Here is a 22,078-nt window from a genome sequence, read left to right as displayed (position 1 = left end):
TGACAAATGCCTCTTTGACCAGTCCATTGTAATCTGTCTTGTTGCCCAGATTGGGCTGCTCGACATCCCGCACTGCCTAGGCACTCGCACCCTGGCAGATCCCACCCCCACCATGTCTCACACGTAGCCACTCATATTGCTCTTCACATTACTTCAGTGCTGTCGTTTTAAAAAAATAGATCCTCATTTTTTAAATCTTTAAATTCACTTTTATTTGGGGGGTGGGGTATGCTTCCTCTGCTTAGATTCCTAGATAAACAGTCTTCATCTGTAATGCCAAGTATGATGAGTGTTACAAAAAGGGTCACTTGGGCTTCTGAAAGAGCGTTCGATAAGGAGGGGTTCAATTGTTTGTTTCTTGGGGATGCCTTGTTTGCCTCCCTCCTTTCAACACTAGTTAAGCCGAGACGTGAAGGGTGGGTCAGAGTTACCCAGATGCAGGGACATGGACGAGGAGGATATCTCAGGCAGACTTTGCAGGGTGTGTGGAGTCTGAACTCCCAGAAGATGGTAGACTCTTCCAAATGGCTGGTGTGTGGAGAGACAGGGCTCTGTTCAAAATTTTGGCCTTTATTGTATGGGTAAATAGGAAGCCATTGTTGGATTTTAGTCTGGGTTAAATTTATACAACTGAAAGTGACAAGAGTGGTGGATGGGCAGATTTCACAGAGAAAGGAGCAGGGCGTTCTCTTGAACCTGTTGATTTTGCAAGTCCCCAGAGATTCCTAAGTCAAGATGTCCAGTAGGCAGTTGGCTGTATGAGCCTATAGTTCATCAGAGATGGTTGAGCCACAGATGAAGACTTGGAAGTTGTTGTTGTCATGTCTAGGGTCATTGAAGCCCAAGTGGGTAGTTGAGTCCACCCCTAGGAATACCAGTGGTCAGTAGGGAAGTAGCAGCTAGGGAGGAAGTAGGCAAAACAGGAGAAACAGGATTGTAGAACCCCAGGGGAGTGTGTTTCTAGGATAGGAGTTGACGTTGTTTTTATACAGTAGGAAGGGAAAAATATTTTGAAATACTTATAGTAGTAGACAAGCATATATAGTGCTTACTGTGTGCCAAGCCCTAGTCTAAGCACTTTACCCATTTAATCCTCACAGCAAACCTGTGGTGTAGGTCCTATTATTATTGCCGTTTTATGGAGGAAAACTGAGACATGGAGAAGTTAGGTCGCTTGTCCAGATCATACAGCTAAATAAGTAAACATAAACACTTAAAGGTTGGTCAAGTTGATCAACATACTGACTGAAAGTAAGGCAGTGCTTTAGGTATTACAGAACACAAAAATATGAAATTATCTCACATAGTACAGTTCCCCTCGCCTTATCGCTCTCCGAGGTTTTAGTTGCCTGAGATCAACTGAGGACCAAAAATGGGCAAGTATAGTACAATAAGATATTTAGAGACAGAGAGGTACCATATTCACATAACTTTTCTGATAATATACTGCTAAGAGTGTTCTATTTTACTGTTGTTAATTTTTTACTGTACTTAATTTGTTAATTAAACTTTATCATATATGTGTGTAGGATAAAAACAGGTTTCAATACTATCTGAGGTTTCAGGCATCCACTGGGGGTCTTGGAACATATCCCCTGTGGATAAGGCGGGGACTGCTATAGTAGAGAATTTGAAACATGCTGATATTAAAGGTAATTATGATAATGTAGCAAGTGTTTAAATGTTGCATTTATTCATAGTTTTGGTAGCCATAGTTCACCCTTTCATAATCCTAAATTAAAACTAGTCCTGTGGCTTTAAATAAGTTAACGTTTGCCTGTTTTTTATATCTCCAATCTCAGTCTCTCCGTAAGTCTAGTATTGTATTTTCTTTTTTCTTTCTTTTTTTTGGGAGACAGAGTCTTGCTCTGTCATCCAGGCTAGAGTACAATGGAGCAATCTCATCTTGCTGCAACCTCCGCCTTCTAGGTTCGAGTAATTCTCCCGCCTCACCCTCCTGAGTAGCTGGGATTACAGGCACGCGCCACTGTGCCTGGCTAATGATTGTATTTTTAGTAGAGACGGGGTTTCGCCATGTTGACCAGGATGGTCTCAAACTCCTGACCTGAGGTGATCTGCCCGCTTCGCCCTCCCAGAGTGCTGGGATTACAGGCGTGAGCCACCACACCCGGCCCGTATTGTATTTTCTAACTGTCTATTCGGCATAATTTCCATGTAATGTCTGGTAGATACCTGAAACTCAGCATGGCTGAAACTAAACTCCGGATCTCTTCACTGCCCCAGTGCTCCTCTTCCCACAGACACCCCAGCTCAGTAAATGGCAGGCCCTTCCTTCCTGCTACTTGGGCTGAAGCTCTTCGAGTCATGCTGGACGTCTCTTTCATACCCATGTTCAGTCATTTACCAAATACTGTCAGCTTGATTTTCAGAATTTACCCAGAATCCAACCACTTTTCACTACCATAGTCTGTCACCTTTACCCAAGCCACTAGTCCTCTCTCACCTGAATTATTGCAGTCATTTCTAACTGGTTTTCCTGTCCCTACCCCTACCCTTGCTCTATAGTCTGTCCCACAGCAGCTAGAGTGATCCTTCTGGGACAGAAGTTCGTCCATGATTTCCGCTCCAAACTCTGCATTGGATTCCCACTCATTCAGGGTAAACCCTAAGTCCTTAGAGTGGCCCATAAGTCCCCATGTGATCTGGGACCCACCCCTCTTCCTCCAGCCTCTCTGGTGTCCTCTCTTCCCACTGCCCACCTCGTTCACTCTGTTCTTGCCACACTGGCTTCCTCCCTGTTATTTATAACTGCTTCCACCTTTGGGGCATTTGCACTAGCTCTCTGTTTGGCTGGAATATCTCATCCCCTGGGTATCCTCATGCCTAATCCTTTCTTCACGTGTCAGCTCACATGCCCCTTTCCTTAGGTCTTTTCTGATTGCTATATATAAGGAACAATACCCACCTCCTTCACTACACGATATTGTCCCCTTACCCTGTTGTATTTTTTTCCATAGCACTTACCTGACAGATACTTGTCTTTCTCATTCTATTAGAATATAAGCTTTGTTAGGGCAGGAATTTTTGTCTCTTTCGTTAACTGCTGCATCCCCAATGCCTAAAACAGTGCTTGGCATGAAGTTGGCATTCAGGCCTTCTTGTTGAATGAATAACTGAATAAAAAGTACACCGGATTTTTAATCAGTCAATATAAGAGCTAGAATTTGGGCCCATGGAATTGAACACTCTCTTTCGATAATGAAATCTTGCCAGTTTTTCTCTGTGTTATATATATGGGAGCTATACTACTCGTTTCTTTAGTTTGTAGAGAGATTTTTAACTTGGGGTCCTTGGACAGGACATAAAATGTGTCCTGCAAGATTATCTATAATTATTTTCCTTTATTAGGAAATCTGCACGCTGCCAGCTCCCCAAGTGGGGCTTTGAGAGCCCCATCACCAGCGTCATTTGTTCCAACTCCTCCCCCATCCTCGCATGGAATCTCAATAGGACCAGGGGCCAGTTTTGCTAGTCCACATGGTGAGTCCATACATAGAAATCGATACAGCGTAAGAGCTTGATGTGAAAATAATTTTTGTTGAGTAAATTTTTTCATTGCAAAATTAATACTTGTTTATTGAGGAAGTAGCAAAAATATTGCTCAAGCAAAAAGAATCAAATTTATCTAATTCCACCACACAGAGGTAATGACCAGTGAGTTTGTCTCTGCCTTGGACTCTCCCTTGCTGTTGCTCTGCCTTGCCCTTCCTGTCACATGCCCTGCTTGCCTGCCCTCTCACGTTTCTGTTATTCTCGCTTGCTCTCTACCCAGCTGCTTGTCTCCCCCTTCAAATACCTGCCCTTGCCCCCCTACAGTGGGTACCCTAACATAGGAATTGTTTTGAGACTTGAATTTTTTAACTTTTTAACTAAAAAATTTTATTTTGAATTGATTCAACTAGATAAAAATTAGAACCAGAACCAGAAGTCAGTGAAATGTTTCCTTTTTATTCCACCAACCACCAGTTCCTCTTCCCAGAAACATGTAGATATTCTTGCAGAGCTGTTTCATGCATACACAAGCAAATACATGCAAGTGTTCTTTCCCCTCTCCTTTACACACACGACAGCATACTTTACAGTGTTCAGTGCCTTTTTTCACTTAATATATCATGAGTATGATACCATAGAACATAAACAGGTTCCTCAGTTTTTAAGTTGTATAGCACCTGGGATTTTAGTTTTTACTATTAATATTTGTGGGAACATTTCTGTCACATCATCATACCATATGGCGTAATAATATCCCCTTGTCAGGGTGTACCATGACTTAACTGCTCTCCTATTGTTATATGTTTAGAATGTTGCCATTTTTTTCACAATTAAAAGTGGTGCCATCTGTGCTCATATCCATGATTGTTTCCTTAAGTTCCAAAAATGGAATTGTTGTATCAAGGGTTTTGAGAAATTCTAAAGCTTTCGAAACATATTGCTAACTGCTCATCTGAAAGGCTGTACCAGTTTCCCATACCATCATACAAGAATGTCTGTTATCCTGCATCATTGCCAGCAGGGAGTATTACATATTTTAAAGACCTTGGCCATTTTGATAGGTGAAAAATGGTATCTTATTGTTTAATGTGTTTCTTTTTTTCCTTTTTTTTTTTTTTTTTTGAGACAGGGTCTCTCTCTGTTACCCAGGCTGGACTGCAGTGGTGCAATCTCAGCACACTGCAACCTCGGCTTCTCAAGTTCAAGTGATCCTCCTGCCTCAATCCCCTCCCCAGCAAAGTAGCTTGGACTACAGATGTGCACCACCACGCCTGGCTAGTTTTTGTGGGTTTTTTTTTTTTGTAGAGATGGGGTTTTGCCGTGTTGCCCAGGCTGGTCTCGAACTCCTGGACTCAAGCAATCCACCCACCTCAGCCTTCCAAAGTGCTGGGATTACAAGTGTGAGCCACCATGCCTGGCCGGTCTTTGGTGTTTCTTATTTTATACCTCCCAGTTATATATGCTTTACCTATGTTCTTGTGTTTTTTCTTACCCATTTTTAAGACTTAAGTAAAGACCATTTAGTCTCTGACATATACATGGTAAAAGTATTTTTTCAGTTTGTCATTTGGTTATAGAGGGATATAAAAAATATGTTGAAGGTATCTGGAGGATGAAATTTATTTATTTATTTTTTATTTTTGAATATTTTCTTGGATACCAATGGAGGATGAAATTTAAATATCAGATTGTTCAGGAAGTCACTGCTTTCAAAACTTGAGTCTTGGTTCATTTCTTAGTCAACGTAGCCTAAATAAAGAATATGGAAAATTTCCTTCTCCTGATTTGTCGAAGTTGGTTTAAAAATATATTTCTGCCTTTAAAGGAACTCTGAGATTGTTTGCTTAATATTTTCATGCATATAGTAGCATACATTGTTACATATTACACACATTGAAGCTTGTGTGAAGGTAAATTTTATCCTCTATCTTTATATTTTTCTAATTTTTGTATCATGTTAAAAAGTACCTTACACAAAATAGAGATTCAGTCATGACATGTTAACACACATCAAGCTTCAGTGAAACATCTTATTGGAAGAAAAAATAAAATTATTACTATGTAAAGATTTGAATGCTGTCAAGTAATTTTCAGTTATTAAAATATAGGTTTTGAGAATCATTTGTTTACCTTTTTTATAGGGACTCTTGACCCTAGTTCCCCATACACTATGGTGTCACCAAGTGGACGAGCAGGGAACTGGCCAGGATCTCCTCAAGTGTCCGGCCCCTCACCAGCAGCACGCATGCCTGGAATGTCACCAGCCAACCCCTCACTACATTCTCCGGTTCCAGATGCTTCTCATTCCCCTCGAGCTGGAACAAGTGAGTATCATCAACATTTTTATGTTCTTTTTTAGTATAACTCAAAGTGACGTATTTTGTTGCATCCTCACATTTGAAAGTCATGATCTACTTTTTGAGAGAGGATACTTAAAGGATATTACATAGGATCCTGATGAAGAGATGCATAAGGGGAGTGGAGTTTCCATGTCCTCTGTGAGCCTCCACATGTTTGGCTATCTGGAAGTTCTCCAAACTCTGTCCTTTTGGGTTTTTATGGAAGTTTCATCACGTAGGCATTATTGATTAAATCACTGGCCACTGGTGATCAACTTTGGGGATGGGGCTGAAACTACCAACCTTCTAATCGTGCCTTGTCTTTCCTATGATCAGCCCCCTTCCTGAAGCTACCCAGGGGCTGCCAGCCATCAGCCATCTCATTAGCATACAAAAGGACACTTAACCACTTTGAAGATTCCAAAAATTTTAGGATTTGTATGCCAGGAGCTAGGACAAAGACCAAATATATATTTCACAATATCACACATATTAACACAGAAGAGAATTATATACATTTATTGGTTAGCTTTTGCTACATAACAATAACATTTAGTGGCTTAAAACAATATATGATTGTTATATATTGGTTCACAATTCTGCAGGTTGGCAGTTTAGGCTGAGCACAGCTGAGTGATTCTTTCAGGCTCTGCTGGGCAGCTCACTTATGTGTCTGTAGTCAGCTGCTGGGTTTGTTTGGGACTAGCTGATCTAAGATGGCCTCAGATGGCAAGGTTTCGCTCTGCTTTGTGTGGTTTCGCACTTGATCTGAGGCTTGTTCACATGGTGGCTCAACAGGATTTTAAGGCAGGGAGTAGAAGCTGAGGCCTACAACTAGCCCAGTGTCACTTCCACCACATTCTGTTGGTCAGAAGCAAGTCACTAGGCCAGCCAGGTTTCAGGTGGAGAAATAGAGTTCACCCCTTAAAGGAGTTGCTGCAAAGTCATATTGCAAGGGGCCTGGACACAAGAAGGAGAAAAATAGTGGCCATTTTTGCTAACAGGTTGTTAATATACGATTGTTACACCACAAGGAGTAACTGCAACAGTACAGAATGATTTAGAACATCAAAGATGTGTGATGAAGGCAAAACAGGAAGCAATGAGATAGTATGTATTTGTAAATGACATAACATGTTTTCCTTCCCAAAAGGTTCTCAAACAATGCCAACAAACATGCCTCCTCCTCGTAAACTACCTCAGCGCTCTTGGGCGGCATCCATACCTACCATCCTCACTCACAGTGCCTTGAACATTTTACTGCTGCCCTCTCCAACGCCAGGCCTTGTGCCTGGTCTGGCAGGTAGTTACCTTTGTTCTCCACTTGAGAGATTCCTTGGATCAGTCATCATGAGACGACATCTTCAAAGAATTATTCAACAAGAAACGGTATGGGTACCTAGTGACCTTCTAAGTGGTGATTGTTAAGGGTAAAATGCTCAGTTGTCCTGCAGGATAGGATCTGAACTAACGTGACATTCCTTCACCTTCCCTCCTTTAACAAGCTCGTTAGAATTATGCTTTTCACCCTAAACTGGCATTAAAAATGGACTCCATTATTTTCTTTTCCATTCTTACGTTAACATAGTTCTGCATTATACAATTTGCTGTGCTGTGGCTTCTATGTTATGTGGCTAACATGAACCTGGAGATAGGTCTCTGCAGCACACAGGACCAGTGCGCACAGGATCTGGCCTTGCAGAGAATAGCATACCAGTAATTATTTGCTTTCTGGAGTGCCCATGCAGGCAGACTGATTTTTTGAATCTGAGTCTTTATGGAAATAAAATAATTGGCTGGATGTGGTGGCTTAGACCTATAATCCCAGCACTTTGGAATGCTGAGGCAGGAGGATCACTGAGCCCAAGAGTTCCAGACCACCCTAGGCAATATAGCAAGACCCTCTCTCTACAAAAAATTAAAAAAATTATCAGGCATGCACCTGTAGTCCTAGCTACTTGGGAGGTGTAGGCAGGAGGATTGCTTGAGACCAGGAGTTCCAGGTTACACTGAGCTGTGATCATGCTGCTGCACTCTATCCTGGGTGATCAAGTAAGACCCTGTCTCTAAAAAAATAAAAATAGAAAAAAAAATTTAAAGAAAATTATTTATGGTTACAAGGACAAAAGCTTCTTTTAAAATACATGAACAGGACAGGCACGGTGGCTCATGCCTGTAATCCCAACACTTTGAGAGGCTGAGGTGGGCAGATCTCTTGAGGTCAGGAGTTCAAGACCAGCCTGGGCAACATGATGAAACCCCGTCTCTTCTAAAACATACAAAAATTAGCCAGGCATGGTGGTGTGCACCTGTAATCCCAGCTATATGGGAGGCTGAGGCAGAATTGCTTGAACCCGGGAGGCGGAGGTTGCAGTGAGCCGAGATCGCGCCAGTGCACTCCAGCCTGGGCAATAGAGCGAGACTCTGTCTCATAAATAAATAAATAAATAGATAAACAATTGAATTTTTAAAAACTCTTGTAGAAAAAAGACTTCTAAAAAAAAAAAAAAAAAGAAAGAAGACTTCTAACTTATCCTATGGTGATAAAGCCTTAGGAGATAATTTATAATTGAGAGCACCAGTTCTAGAGTCAGGCTGCCTGGGTTTGTAGCCAGCCATACTACCTGCTAATGTGTGTTTGGGCAAATTACTTCAGATAATAGTATTTACCTAACTGATAACAGTTGTGGGGATTTGAGATATTTCATGTAAAGCCCTTAATATAATGTCTTGGCATTTTCATTATTTATAATTACTGTTATTATTGGTAGATGCATGTATTAATGAGGTAGTCAAAATGGTGAATGTTTAGGCTGGGCACCGTGGCTCATGCCTGTAATCCCGGCACTTTGGGAGACCGAGGCAAGCAGATCACTTGAGGTCAGGAGTTTGAGACCAGCCTGGCCAACATGGCGACACCCCACCTCTACTGAAAATACAAGACCAGGCACGGTGACTCATGCCTGTAATCCCAGCACTTTGGGAGGCCAAGGCAGGCGGATTACTTGAGCCCAGGAGTTCGAGACCAGCCTGGCCAACATGGTGAAACCCCATCTCTACTAGAAATACAAAAATTAGCCAGGTGTGGTGGCACACGCCTGTAATCCCAGCTACTTGGGTGGCTGAGTCATGAGAATCATTTGAACCTGGGAGGCAGAGGTTGCAGTAAGCTGAGATCATGCCACTGCACTCTAGCCTGAGCAGACAGAGAGAGACTCTCTCTCAAAACAAACAAACAAAAACAAAAATTATCTGGGTGTGGTGGCACATGCCTGTAATTCCTGCTACTTGGGAGACTGAGGCAGGAGAATCGCTTGAACCTGGGAGGCAGAGGTTGCAGTGAGCCGAGATCATGACACTGCACTCCAGCCTGGGCAACAGAGCAAGACTCCATCTCAAAAAATAAAAAAAGAATTAAAAATGATGAATGTTTAAAATATTCACTCCATGCTTAGTGTGAAGCCATTTTGCAACCTTCATACTAAGAGTTGGTACGGAAACGTTTTTGAATAAATTAGCATTCAAAAGAAAAAAGAGAAAAATAATAAAATAAACTAAAATCAGCACTCAAAATGGTTATCATCAGACCTGGGATCTAGCCTCAGCTATGCCACTTACTATCTATGTAAGCTTTCAGCTCTTTGACCTCATTTTGCTCAGCTGCATAATCAACATACTCTGCCAAAACAGGGGTCAGTAAACTATGGCCCCTGGTTGCTATGTCCTTCTCACCACCTGTTTTTGTAAATAAAGTTTTATTGGAACACAGCCACACCTGTTCATTTATGTATTGTCTATAGCTGCTTTCAGCTGTGATGACAACATTGTATAGTTGTGACAGAGACCATATAGTGCATAAAACCTGCAACTTTTTCTATATAACACTTTACAGAAAAAGTTTGTCAACCCCTGGGCTAAAATAAGAGCCTAATCCAGATCTAACCTTTTGTAATTGTACTCTGTATTCTTTTTTTCTAATGTGCCACTTTAAAAAAAAAAAAAAAATATATATATATAGTGGAAAATGTTCAGCATATACAGAAGTAGAATAGTATAATGAACTTCTGTACTCTCATCACCCACCTCCAACAGTTAACTAATATCAGTATTGTTTCATCTAGAACTCCTCCCCTCAGATTTTCACAGCAAATCTCAGACATAATTTCTTCCATAAAAATTTTTGCATGTGTCTCTAAAAGGTATGGACTCTTAAAAAAAAGTGCACCATTCTCTACCTAAAAAAAAAATTTCTTTATCACCACATATCTAGTTAATATCCAGATTTCCCAGGTTGTCTCATTTTTTACACTTCGAATCAGAACTCAAATAAGTTTTTCTAAGTCCCGTTCAAAGTTTTGGTTCCCCCCTCTAGTTCTCCTTCTTCATCCTTATACAATTTGGAATCATTGAATATTTTTTTGATCCCTATGTTTTCTATCACATTGGTCAGTCCTCTGGATCAAGCTACTGAATGTATTCAGGCTCAAGTTTTTTGATGTTGTTTTGCAAGAATACTTCATAGGTAGAATTATGTTCTTCCATCAAAAGGCACATAATGTCTGATTGCATTTCTTTTTGCAATGTTGACAGCAGTTGATGCTGAATGCTGTAGGTGCCTTCGTTTTGGAATAGGTATCAACTTAGTGGTTTTGCTTTTGGAACAGTTCTCTCAGTAACATCTTCATTTTCTCTTTGATTTACATGTTAATTTGATGTGTCCTTATTTTGCAGCTGCAGCTGATAAATTCCAATGAACCCGGAGTGATCATGTTTAAGACTGATGCACTGAAATGCAGAGTTGCCCTTAGTCCCAAAACCAACCAAACGCTTCAGCTAAAAGTGACACCTGAAAATGCAGGACAGTGGAAACCTGATGAACTTCAAGTTTTAGAGAAATTCTTTGAAACAAGAGTATGTGTTTAATAATGCATAATTTGAATATAATTAATGAAACAGAAGCATTAATGTAGAATGAAGAATAACTTGCTTTATTTATCCCTGTAGGTTGCAGGACCACCATTTAAAGCTAATACGTTAATAGCCTTCACCAAGCTATTAGGAGCTCCTACACACATCCTGAGGGATTGTGTGCACATTATGAAGCTGGAGCTGGTAAGTTACAGAGATATACATTTCCAGCAAGGTTTGTTTGAGGAGGTTAGACTTGGTGGGAGCAGTGTTTATTGGTGTTCACCCATCTATATAGTTTCTTCTATTTTTCTCTTAAATTCTTAAATATTTTTAACTTAAATTTTATTTATCTTTGAATAGGTAACACAATTCAGTTTTATCTTTTGAATTTAAAACAAGATAATATAGTGAGAAATTTCCCATCAGTTCCTGTCTAGCTATCCCTGTCCCCTCCATCCCTGTCCAACTGTCTTCTGGCCAACCAGTTACCATGGCTTGCCTCTCCTTCCAGAGATGGTCCATTCATAAAAGCAAATAGCATTGCTCTCATAAACTTTTGATTGATTGAGACAGGATCTCATTCCGATACCCAGGCTGGAGTGCAGTGATGCGATCTCGGCTCACTGCAGCCTCAACCTCTGGGGCTCAGGTGATTCTCCCACCTCAGCCTCCTGAATAGCTAGGACTACAGATGCACGCCACCATGCCTGGCTTTTGTTGTTGTTGTTGTTTTTGTAGAGACGGGGTTTCACCATGTTGCTCAGGCTGGTCTTAGACTTCAGGTCTCAAGTGATCCACCCACCTTGGCCTCCCAAAGTGCTGAGATTACAGGTGTAAGCCACCGTGCGTGGCCTTCTTGTAAATATTTTAAATGAAATGATATTTACACATCCTGTTTTGTACTTTTTTCCATTTTTATTATGAGCTAGTTTATGTATAAATTTATAACATGTAATTTTAAAAAATCTGACTCCTCATCTTTGTTGGTCCTAGACTTTATGTCCTGAATAGCTGTTAAAACTGAAGTGTAGGCCGGACGCGGTGGCTCACACCTATAATCCTAGCACTTTGAGGGGCTGAGGCAGGCAGATTGCCTGAGCTCAGGAGCTCGAGACCAGCCTGGGCAATGTGAAACCCTGTCTCTACTAAAAATACAAAAAAATTAGCTAGGCATGGTGGCATGGCCTGTAGTCCCAGCTACTCGGGAGGCTGAGGCAGAAAAATCGCTTGAATCTGGGAGGCGGAGGTTGCAGTGAGCTGAGATCTCGCCACTGCACTCCAGCTTGGGTTTACGCCTGTAATCCTAGCACTTTGGGAGGCCAGGGCGGGCTGATTGCCTGAGCTCAGGAGTTCCAGACCAGCTTGGGCAACATGGTGAAACCTCGTCTCTACTAAAAATGCAAAAAAATTAGCCAGGCATGGTGGCACATGCCTGTAGTCCCAGCTACTTGGGAGGCTGAGGCGAGAGAATCGCTTGAACCCAGGAGGCAGAGGTTGCAGTGAGCCGAGATCATGCCACTGCACTCCAACCAGGATGACCAAGTGAGACTCCGTCTCCAAAAAAATCAATCAATCAGTCAATCTGAAGTGCAAAGTAAGAGACAGCAGGATGCTCCATGGGCAGCAGCTGCCTTCAGAGCACGGAATATCTGTTCTTGGTTTGTTGTTGGCCCTTTGGGGATTTCCCTTAGTTTCTGCATAGCTCAGTCTGCATTCGTGTTAGTTTTCTAGGGCTGCCACAACAAATTACCACAAGCTGAGTGGCTTAAAACAATAGGAATTTTTTATCTCACAGTTCTGGAGGCCATAAATCCTAAATCAAGGGGTCAGCGGGGCCATGCTCTCTGAAGGCTCTAGGGTTGAATCTATTCCATGCGTTTCTCTTAGCTTCAGGTGGTTCCAGCAGTCTTTGGTATTCCTTAGCTATAGACTCATCACTGCAACCTCTGCCTCTGTCATCACATGGTGTTCTCTCTGTGTGTGTCTCTGCCTGTGTCTCTTCTGTTCTTATAAAGGACAACCGTCATATTGAATTAAGGACCATTCTAATGACCTCATCTTAATTTGATTACATCTACAAAGAGACCTGGTTTTCAGATAAGATCATATTCATGGGTGCTGGGGGGTTAGGAATTCGTGTCTTTTTCAGGTGTGCAATTCAATGCATAACAGCATTTAAAAACATGCCTTTTGGCTGGGTGTGGTGGCTCATGTCTGTAATCCCAGCACTTTGGGAGGCCAAGGTGGGTGGATCATCTGAGGTCGGGAGTTCGAGACCAGCCTGGCCAACATGGTGAAACTCCATCTCTACTAAAAATACAAAGAATTAGCCAGGCGTGGTGATGGGCACCTGTAATCCCAGCTACTCAGGAGGCTGAGGCAGGAGAATCGCTTGAACCCAGAAGGTAGAGGCTGCAGTGAGTCGAGATCACACCATTGCACTCCAGCCCAGGTGACAGAGCAAGACTCTGTCTCAAAAAATAAAAAATAAAAAGATGCCTTTCCACCCTCAATATTTTTAGTGTTTGTGGTGGATGTGATGATGTCCAGGATATCAAACCTGGCGTATTGCTTGAAATGGAGGAGCATCTTGCTTTATTCACTGAACAAATCTTGGAGATCTTTCCATATCAGTATATAAAGGATGTCTTTGTTTTGTGTTGTTTAACAAAGCTTAGTATTTCATTAGGTGAATGTATTAAAATTTCTAAGTACTCCCAACTTGTTGGCCATTTTGGTTTCTTCTGATATTTTGCTGTTACAAACAGTGCCACAATAAAGAGCCTTTTTATGGATGTGCCAGTATACCTGTAGAATTGCTGGGTCGAAGGATATATATAATTGTAAGTTTGGTAGATTTTGCCAAATTGTTCTCCACAGAGGTTATGCCAGTTTATATTCCCACCACCAGTGAGAGTACTGGCTTTTTCCCACATCCTTGTCAACAGTTTTATCAGTCTTTAGACTTTGGGTCTTTCTGATTTGTAGATTTTTAGGTCTTTTGATTTGTAGGAATTGGGTATGTACATTAGCGAAGTTAGCCCCTTGGGATATTCATTGTAAATATTTTTTCCTCGTTTTTCATTTGTGTTTTGACTTGACTTTTGGTAGGTTTAGCTATGCAAAATTTTCTTTTAAATAGTATAAATGTATCAATATTGGTTTTTAAGTTTTCCTGATTTTGTATCATTGTTAGATTCTTCTCACTCTCAGATTTTGAAATTATCCTCCCAAAGCTTTTTTTCTAATACCATTTGGATTCATTTTTTTAATTATTTAAATTTTTAAATCTATTTTTATTTATTTATTTTGAGACAGGGTCTCAGTTTGTTTTGGTGTCAAATGTGAGGAGGTATGGATCCAACTTTTTCAGATGCTAATTTATCATATAATCAATCTTCTCTGTATGGGGAGATTTTGAATTCTTTCCTGTGAAAGTATGTAGTTATATAGATGGAATCAAGATGGCAGCTGATATATTTTTTCAATCTTACAGTGGTCTTTTCATTTTAATGTTTCTAGTGTTGATTTGAGTAACTTCAGTTACCTCACTGGTTTTTTAGTTAGCGTTTTACTATACATATTGGGGCAATAGTATTCTTTTGCTAATAGTCTCAACATTTGGCTTCTGATCTAATAGGCTGTAGGAAACATTATTTATGTCAAAAAGAAATCCATTTGAATTTTTAAAGGAGTAAATATTTATGTGGCTAAAAAAGCACCAATGGATATAATTTAAAAGTCTTTCACACAGTTTGACTAGTTTGTTTAGGGTAAGAGCTGGAAACAGGACTGGGAAGTCTAGATTGGCACAGTTAAGAAGGGCCTCGAATGCTAGGTGTTGGTCCTCAGTTGTGGGTGGTAGGGGGACAGCATATGTCACTAAATGTCACTGAGCATTTGTGAGCTTGAGTAGAACCATGTTGTAGGACCTATGTCTGATGGTGGTATAAGGATGGACTGGAAGACGCAGCCACTGGAAAGAGCTGTTAGGGGAGCACAGGAGAAGTAATAAAGCCCTGCACATTGTGGCCTCAATGAATATAGATAGGAGGGAACAGATGTCAGAGACACTGCAGAAGCTGAATCCATAGGCCTTAGGAATTAACGAAGTGGGAGGGAAGGAAGGGGGAAATCTTACATAAATCCACACTTGACTTTTCTGTTAGCAACTTCATGTATATATTTGTTTTGAAAAAGTGTAGATTATCAACTTTATGTTCTGTTAATAATTGGGTATGAAACAAAATTCTAACCTCTCAGACTTTCGTAGTAGAATATGATTTTAAATGTTTATATGCCTTTATCTTGATTTTTTCCCCCTCAAAACAGTTCCCTGACCAGGCAACACAGCTGAAATGGAATGTTCAGTTTTGCCTAACGATCCCTCCCAGCGCACCACCAATTGCACCTCCTGGGACACCTGCTGTGGTGCTGAAATCCAAAATGCTATTTTTTGTAAGTACCACCCAGCATCTGTGCATGTACAGAGCTTCTGAGGAGAAAGCCACGTGATAATAGAGCAACTTTTGGATAACTGCATAAATTATCTTTTGTTGCCAAATAGAGCCCAAGATTCCTTAATTGTCAGCATAGATGTCATGACATCCTGGTTCCTTTAGTAATAAACAGAAATTTATTGAACCAGGTAATTGTGTAGCACAGTTGCATCTTAACCATAATATTCAGTTGTTTGTCACTTTTCTTGTCATGTGTAACTTTCTTTTGCTTGCTTATCTTAATCTGAAAGTATAGTAAATGATAGTACCTTTGATACATTTAGACAGATGTTTTATGATGTTTTTATTCTCTTTGTGTGTGTTGTGTGTATACAGCTTCAACTAACTCAGAAAACATCGGTCCCTCCCCAAGAACCTGTTAGTATTATAGTTCCAATCATTTATGACATGGCTTCAGGTACAACCCAGCAGGCAGACATTCCCAGACAGCAGAACTCTTCTGTTGCTGCTCCCATGATGGTCAGCAACATTCTGAAGAGGTTTGCAGAGATGAATCCACCACGACAAGGTACATGACCAGTAGAAAATATTTTATTGCATAGATGTTATAAAAGTGCTTTTGAGAGACACCCCTTTCTCCTCTTCTCTTCTCCCTCCTTACCTACTCTACCACCCAGTCATAGCAGTAGAGGTCTGGTTGCTGTGGCCCTCTTAATGTCTGCCTGTCGCTTTCTTCCTTTCTCACTGGTTCTTCATTTTTGTCCATTTCTCTGCTGCCTGGACTTTTTGATAGTGATTTACTTACTATTGGGACTGACCCAGTTGCTAATGCCAGAAGCTTGTATTTATAGCACACATTGCCACAAAGACCTAGGTTAGGATGATAGAACTTTCCATGGCTGTGAATTCCTGCCCTACCATCAATACCTGCCACTCTGTACATCACAAAGTTGAAATGCATGTTGGTTTCTCATATTTCATGGTTCAATCATGAATAGAAGAATATTATTAAAAGTTCTGTATCTTCTAAATGTTTTGTGAAGAATAAAAGCTGATACAAATGGCATTACTGCTTTTTTGGGCTTCTTATATAAGTGTCAGGTGGGTGCAAGTGAAGCTTTTCACCATGTGCACAATGAAGCTCTCAAACTGAACATTTCCGAGGAAACCAGAATGTTTCTAGAAAGATAAACAAGGTCCCTGCAATACTGGAGTAGCCTTCACTTAACACGTAACTCCTGGCAGTGCTAAATTTGGGGTTGCGAAATACAAAGCTCAGCCAAGAGAACTTTTCTTCCATTTTGCTCATTTCTAATATTAAGGAAATTTAAATTTAAAATTTGCTTATTTGTAATGTTAAGGAAGTTCTCTGTATCTCTCTGTTTAGAATAGTTAAATAACAATTATGTTTTTAAATGAGGGAAAGTTGTTCTCTGAAACATTTTTAGGTACTACAGTGTCCAAAGTTTTCTAGAACTAGGAATCAGGAAAGAAATGATATACTTAACTATTTGTTTCCCCACATTGGATATGCAGGCGAGTTCTCACTTTAGTGTATAAGGAATACACTGGGCAGTAGAGAAGGGTGTGCTTCTTTTGTTGTAATACTTCTTCTACTTCTTAAAATTTTCTGCTTTCATCCTTTGACTTCTCTCTTCTTTCAGCTAAAAATAGGTCCTCAAGAATCAAAGTTTAAAGCTATCAGAATTCTCAAAGTAACAGTCCAGTAGAACCTTGATAATAAACACCATTCCTTCACAAGAAGATGGCTATCATTATCTTATGTGTTTTTATGTATTATGTCTTGTGGAATTTAAAATTAAAAGGAAAATGTTTCGATCCAATTGGGATCAAGCAAGTTTTCCTGCCTATCAATAATGAAAATGTGTTTTTTAAAAAACAATATCACTTCTCCTTTTAAGAAATTGTTGAGATATTTTGGAAGTGTTTTCCTTTTTTATCCCCCTTGGACTGGGCAGACCTTTGGATTTCCTTTTCTTTCTGTACCTTCTCATGTGCACAGGATCACTGCACATCCTGCCCTTTGCTGAAAGGCGATGGTTCACATGAGGTCTTCAGTTCTCCCACTTTCAGCCACTGTATATAGTGTTAGACCATGCTCTAGAGGAAGGGATCCAGCTTTTGGTTTATAATATTTAAATACTTGTAATATTTACAAGAAGCAGAGTATTTGGTTTCTTGGAGCAAAGGGGAAGTTGAGGGGATGAATTGCCAGCACCCTCCCCACCCACAAATCTTGTTTTTGGATTGTTGGTGCACCATACTTCAGTCTCCCACCCCACCTCCCACACCCATCACTTCTCTTCTGATGAAGTGCTTTTAAGAAAAATCATTTTTGTATATAATTGATTTTAATGTTGAACTCTGGAAGTTGACCATTTCCTTGAATTTTGGGAGAAAACTCCAATAGATGTCAGAGACTTGCACTGTCCAGTATAACTGCCACTAGCCAGCATGTGGCTACTTAAATTTAATTAAAATTAAATAAAACTTTAAATTCAGTTCCTCAGTCACAATAGCTATATTGCAAGTGCTTAGTAGTCATAGCACACTTATACAACATTTCCATCATCACAAAAAGTTCTATTGGACAGCGCTGTCATAAAAATTTTTTATCTGGCCTTTAATGCAATGTTTGAAAGATACCACCAAAGTTGTAACTAATGCATAAATATAAACTAGATGTTTTTATGATATCCAAAATGCCCATAAGCACTCAGTAGCCTTAAAGCCCAACTTCAAAGGCTTATCTAATGCTACACTGTTTCTAAACAGAAACTCTAGCCATATCTTCCTAAATTCAGACCTAACTGGGACTTGCTCGAAGTTTCCTCCTGAGAAAAAAAATCCAAACAAATATAATCTGATACTTCACAGCTTTAATCCCCAATAATCTGGGCAGTTAAAATTGTCTTTTATTTTGATCTTTAAAGTTCTTACTAATTTTAGATTTAATTACCCCTTCCCCCACCGGTGTGTTAACATCATCTTACCTGTATTGCGAATAGCTAATGACCATTTTTCTCTGTTGCAGGTGAATGCACAATATTTGCAGCTGTTCGTGATTTAATGGCTAATCTTACACTGCCCCCTGGTGGGCGTCCATAGACACTATTGTTTTTAAACCAGGAAGGCTGACAGATGAGACAACAAAAAAAATCTGAATTCAGCCTTCAGTTTAAAAAAGGAAAAGGACTTTTTTTAAAAACTTTAAGAGCTAAATATTCTAAACTGGCAAAAATTTTCAGGGTGCACTTCTTTCATCAAAATGATCATCAATCTTTTGTATAATGAACTTGTATAGTGTGTTTAAATGGGACACATTTCAAAGGAAATAAATCAGTGTCCGTTTGCCAGTAATAAATTTAATATTCTGTTTTATACTATAAAGTTATGAAAATGCCAAACTTGTTTATTTAATTGTTTTCTTATGTTTTGGGTGTAATAGTCCTTTTTTGGTTTTTGTTTTGTTTTTTAAGGCAGGTCTGTCATTTTTGAATACTGTAAAACTGTGATAAACTTTATATTGAAGCTGTATTTTAATATGACCGCTTTGAATCCTTACATGAAATGTTCTGGGAGTTGTTATAAACACACCCCAAGGAAGCAATATTTAATAAAACTAGGTCAAAAACAAAACAAAACAGTGACACTCACTTGTGTGTATATAAACTCTAAGAGACATCTTAGGCCCTCCTTCATCTTTAACCTGGTGGATGGAGCCAGTTATTAATTTATAATAATACATGTCTGAAATTTGACCGAAAACATCATCTTTATGTCAAGGTTAATATATTTTCTTCAGACATTCCTAACTTGACTAGTGGTTAACATTTAGCACCTCAGTTGTCTTTCAATATATAGGATTTGGGTGAAAAATAAGGAACTTAGTCTTTGAGAAGGGACAGTACGTGGTTCATATTGATCAAGGATCCCAAATAATGCAATCATTCTCATTTGTTGAGGATGTGGGAACTTTTCTATCAGGAAAATTTAGTTTACAGAATACTTCTGCATACAACATTAATTAGGAAACAAAGAACTTTAATGCTGTACCCCTGCATGAAGTTTCTGTGAGCTTTCTTTATCTTGCTTAACTTATCTTCCTTGCCTTCCCCACCAAAATTGGGATTGTTCTAAACAATTTCAATTTAATTCATTGTCAACAAAACGATAGAATGTTTTGCTTGGAAGAAACCTGGTCCATTCCCCTCATTTTGAAGAATCCCAAATCCTGGGCCTGTCCAGGGTCAAATGGAGTTTTTGGTGTTGATACATCTCTGCAGGGTTTCTTTTTGGAGCACTGTGCTGTCTTTCCTAGTCAGTCAGGGACTTTTTTCAGCTTCAAAGAACATGATCTGATGCAAAGGTCTTCTACCGACTTCATGGTATTTAGGAAAAATTTTTAAATGATAATACCATGCCGAGTTATCTGGTCACTGTAAGACTGGTTCTCCATTAAAATGTAGATGCTTTGTCTAATTCTACTTTAAGATGATTTAATTGAGCTTCTATAACTATCAACTACCAAATTCTAGTTTGAAGTGTCTCACTGCACCTATATCATATCTGTTCTCAACTTTGCTTGATTCTCCACTCATTTTCAATCAGAGTTGAGGCCTTCTTTGCCTTTCTTCTTTGTCTTATTTCTGCCTTCATCTCCCACTTCTCACCCAACTCTGCCACTGTTCAGGAGCAGTTGACTAAACTTTTATCCTTCCTTTAACTTAACCTTTTTATCCTTCTGTTTTTAGTTCTTACAGTGGTAATCACATCAGTTTGGCAATCTAAGATGTCTTTATCAAGGGTCAGCCCTTTTCTATTTGGAGCTGAATCTTTTCTTTCATGTAGAAATCTACATGTATATACAAGAAATGTATTTTTATCTGCAGGATAATATTGTTTCAAATAATTTTATTAAGAGTTAACTTTTTAGGTATTTTCCCTTTTAATGTGGTTTTGAAATGTTAATTGCATTTTTACACATGATGCATTCAGTGGACGCTCTTTTTTCCTAATTATAACTCATCTCTGAATGCATTGTGCCAATCAAAAGATAGGATTCAGTGAACAGAATTTGCTTTTGATGCTTATTAAGAGTAAACCCATGAATTTGAATTTTTATATTATGCTTGGTACTTGGAATTGATATATACCTTATTAAAGCTTGAAAACATTTAGCATTTGAATAGTAAGTTTCATCACAAATCATGTCTTTTGCCTCTTTTGTTACCCAGGTTCAATCAAAGGGACTGGATGCCCAAGTGATTTTCTCTAATAATCGGGTTGGGACTTAACTTTAAGGTGTTTTCAATGTGATTTTAGTATTTTCCAGTAATAAATAAAATTTATACAAAGTTTCAGAGAACTACCAACTCTCTCTAGTTAATTTTGATGAAGATGTTTTCGTTAATAGTCTGGTTTAGTATTAATTTAACCTTGAAATAAGAAATTGGTCCTGATTTGCCATCTTCATTTTTCCATCTGCTGAAATGCCACTTCAGAATGTATAAAAGTACTTTCGGAATTAGAAGAAAAGTGAGAGCTTCAACAGAACATGTCAAGTTGTTAATAACAGGAGCTGAACCTTATGTTTGAAAATTAACTGAGTGAGTTAAGTGCAAGCATAAACTGAAATATATATGACTTTGAATTTAAGAGCCACTAATAACTGTGTTCTAATTAACACAGTAATCTGTTCAGCCAAAGGATACTAACAGCCATTCTTTCGGCTGTGGTTAATTTGATAACTTGAAGAAGTTATAACTTTGCTACCCTGGATTCTGATCCAATTTCAACATAAAAAGTTGTTCCTTTCATAGTTTATTTCCCCCCAAAAGAAATGTCTGTTACATTTTACCTTAATATTTATTTATCATCCAAGTGTTCTTGATATAAAATCAGTATACAGAAAATTTTGAGAGAACTTACATTCAAGGGACATAGAGGGAAAATGTTAATGTATATTTCATTGTTTCTTGTGGAATTTTTTTTTTTTTCATTTGGTTTGAGAATGGACACTGTGTCTAAGGATGTGATTTAAATTTACTTAGGATGGATTTAGCATTGAGGTTATTAAGACAAAGTTAGCAGAGGCCAACCAGCACTGTGCTGCACAACTCCAGGAACTCCATGATATGCTCACAATTTTCTGTAAGTTGCCTCCACTTCCAAGTGACCAGTGATTTGTTAAAATACCTTGCCCAAGAATATAACTGATTGGTGAAAGGGCATATTTAGGTCAATATAAAATAATAGCAAGTATTTATTGAGAGCTTACTATGTGCTAGGCATTTTCTTAATATTTCAATGTGTGTTTAATCCTCACAACAACCCAGTGTGGTAGGTTATTGATATCCTCCTCTTAAAAATGACTAAATGGAGGCCGAGAGAAATGTAATTTGCCTGAGATCAAATTAAGGTTGCTTAAGATCGAACTGCTAAGAAGGGGCAGTTTGAGTCTGAGTTAGTGCTTCTAAACACTGGGCATTTTTGCTGTGAACCACAGTCAGGGGAAGGTTTAATGTTTTGGACTCTTTCCTCAGAGGCTTTTAACTACACACAATTTTGACATGTTTTCCAAGCTCAGAAAGCTCACTAAAAACAACTAAAACTGACTTGACTTGTCACTTGGAGTTGACAATCCCAATGCCTTCTGACCTTTGTGGCACTTCTTTGGGAACTTAAATCAGACTTCCATGTGCAAGGAGCACTAATTATCATATAACCAAGAATACTAGATAGTTACCGTCTAACCTTTGCTAGGTGCTTCAGGATGTCCTTATCTGGCTCAGACGTGCAGCCTTCTAGAATCCAAATGATGTGTTGCCCTAA

The 22,078-nt window shown here is 39.2% G+C and overlaps 1 protein-coding gene across 2 annotated transcripts in view; it reads left to right on the top strand.

Moving 5' to 3' along the window:
- The window catches only part of MED14 (mediator complex subunit 14), an 87,455-nt gene extending 66,843 nt beyond the window's left edge, over nucleotides 1-20,612 (top strand). For both annotated transcript variants that reach the window (XM_050777615.1, XM_050777616.1), the window contains exons 24-31: nucleotides 3,370-3,501; nucleotides 5,655-5,837; nucleotides 7,006-7,241; nucleotides 10,584-10,763; nucleotides 10,857-10,964; nucleotides 15,096-15,221; nucleotides 15,599-15,791; nucleotides 18,279-20,612. In XM_050777615.1, coding sequence (XP_050633572.1) covers nucleotides 3,370-3,501; nucleotides 5,655-5,837; nucleotides 7,006-7,241; nucleotides 10,584-10,763; nucleotides 10,857-10,964; nucleotides 15,096-15,221; nucleotides 15,599-15,791; nucleotides 18,279-18,352 — 1,232 coding nt within the window. In that variant the 3' untranslated portion in view covers nucleotides 18,353-20,612. The remainder of the gene's footprint in view (nucleotides 1-3,369; nucleotides 3,502-5,654; nucleotides 5,838-7,005; nucleotides 7,242-10,583; nucleotides 10,764-10,856; nucleotides 10,965-15,095; nucleotides 15,222-15,598; nucleotides 15,792-18,278) is intronic.
- The last annotated feature ends 1,466 nt before the right edge of the window (nucleotides 20,613-22,078 follow it).

This window comes from Macaca thibetana, chromosome X (genome assembly GCF_024542745.1).
Source record: "Macaca thibetana thibetana isolate TM-01 chromosome X, ASM2454274v1, whole genome shotgun sequence".
Lineage (NCBI taxonomy): Eukaryota > Metazoa > Chordata > Mammalia > Primates > Cercopithecidae > Macaca > Macaca thibetana.
Note: the sequence above shows the minus strand (reverse complement) of the source record. Positions and strands in the feature narration are given on the sequence as shown.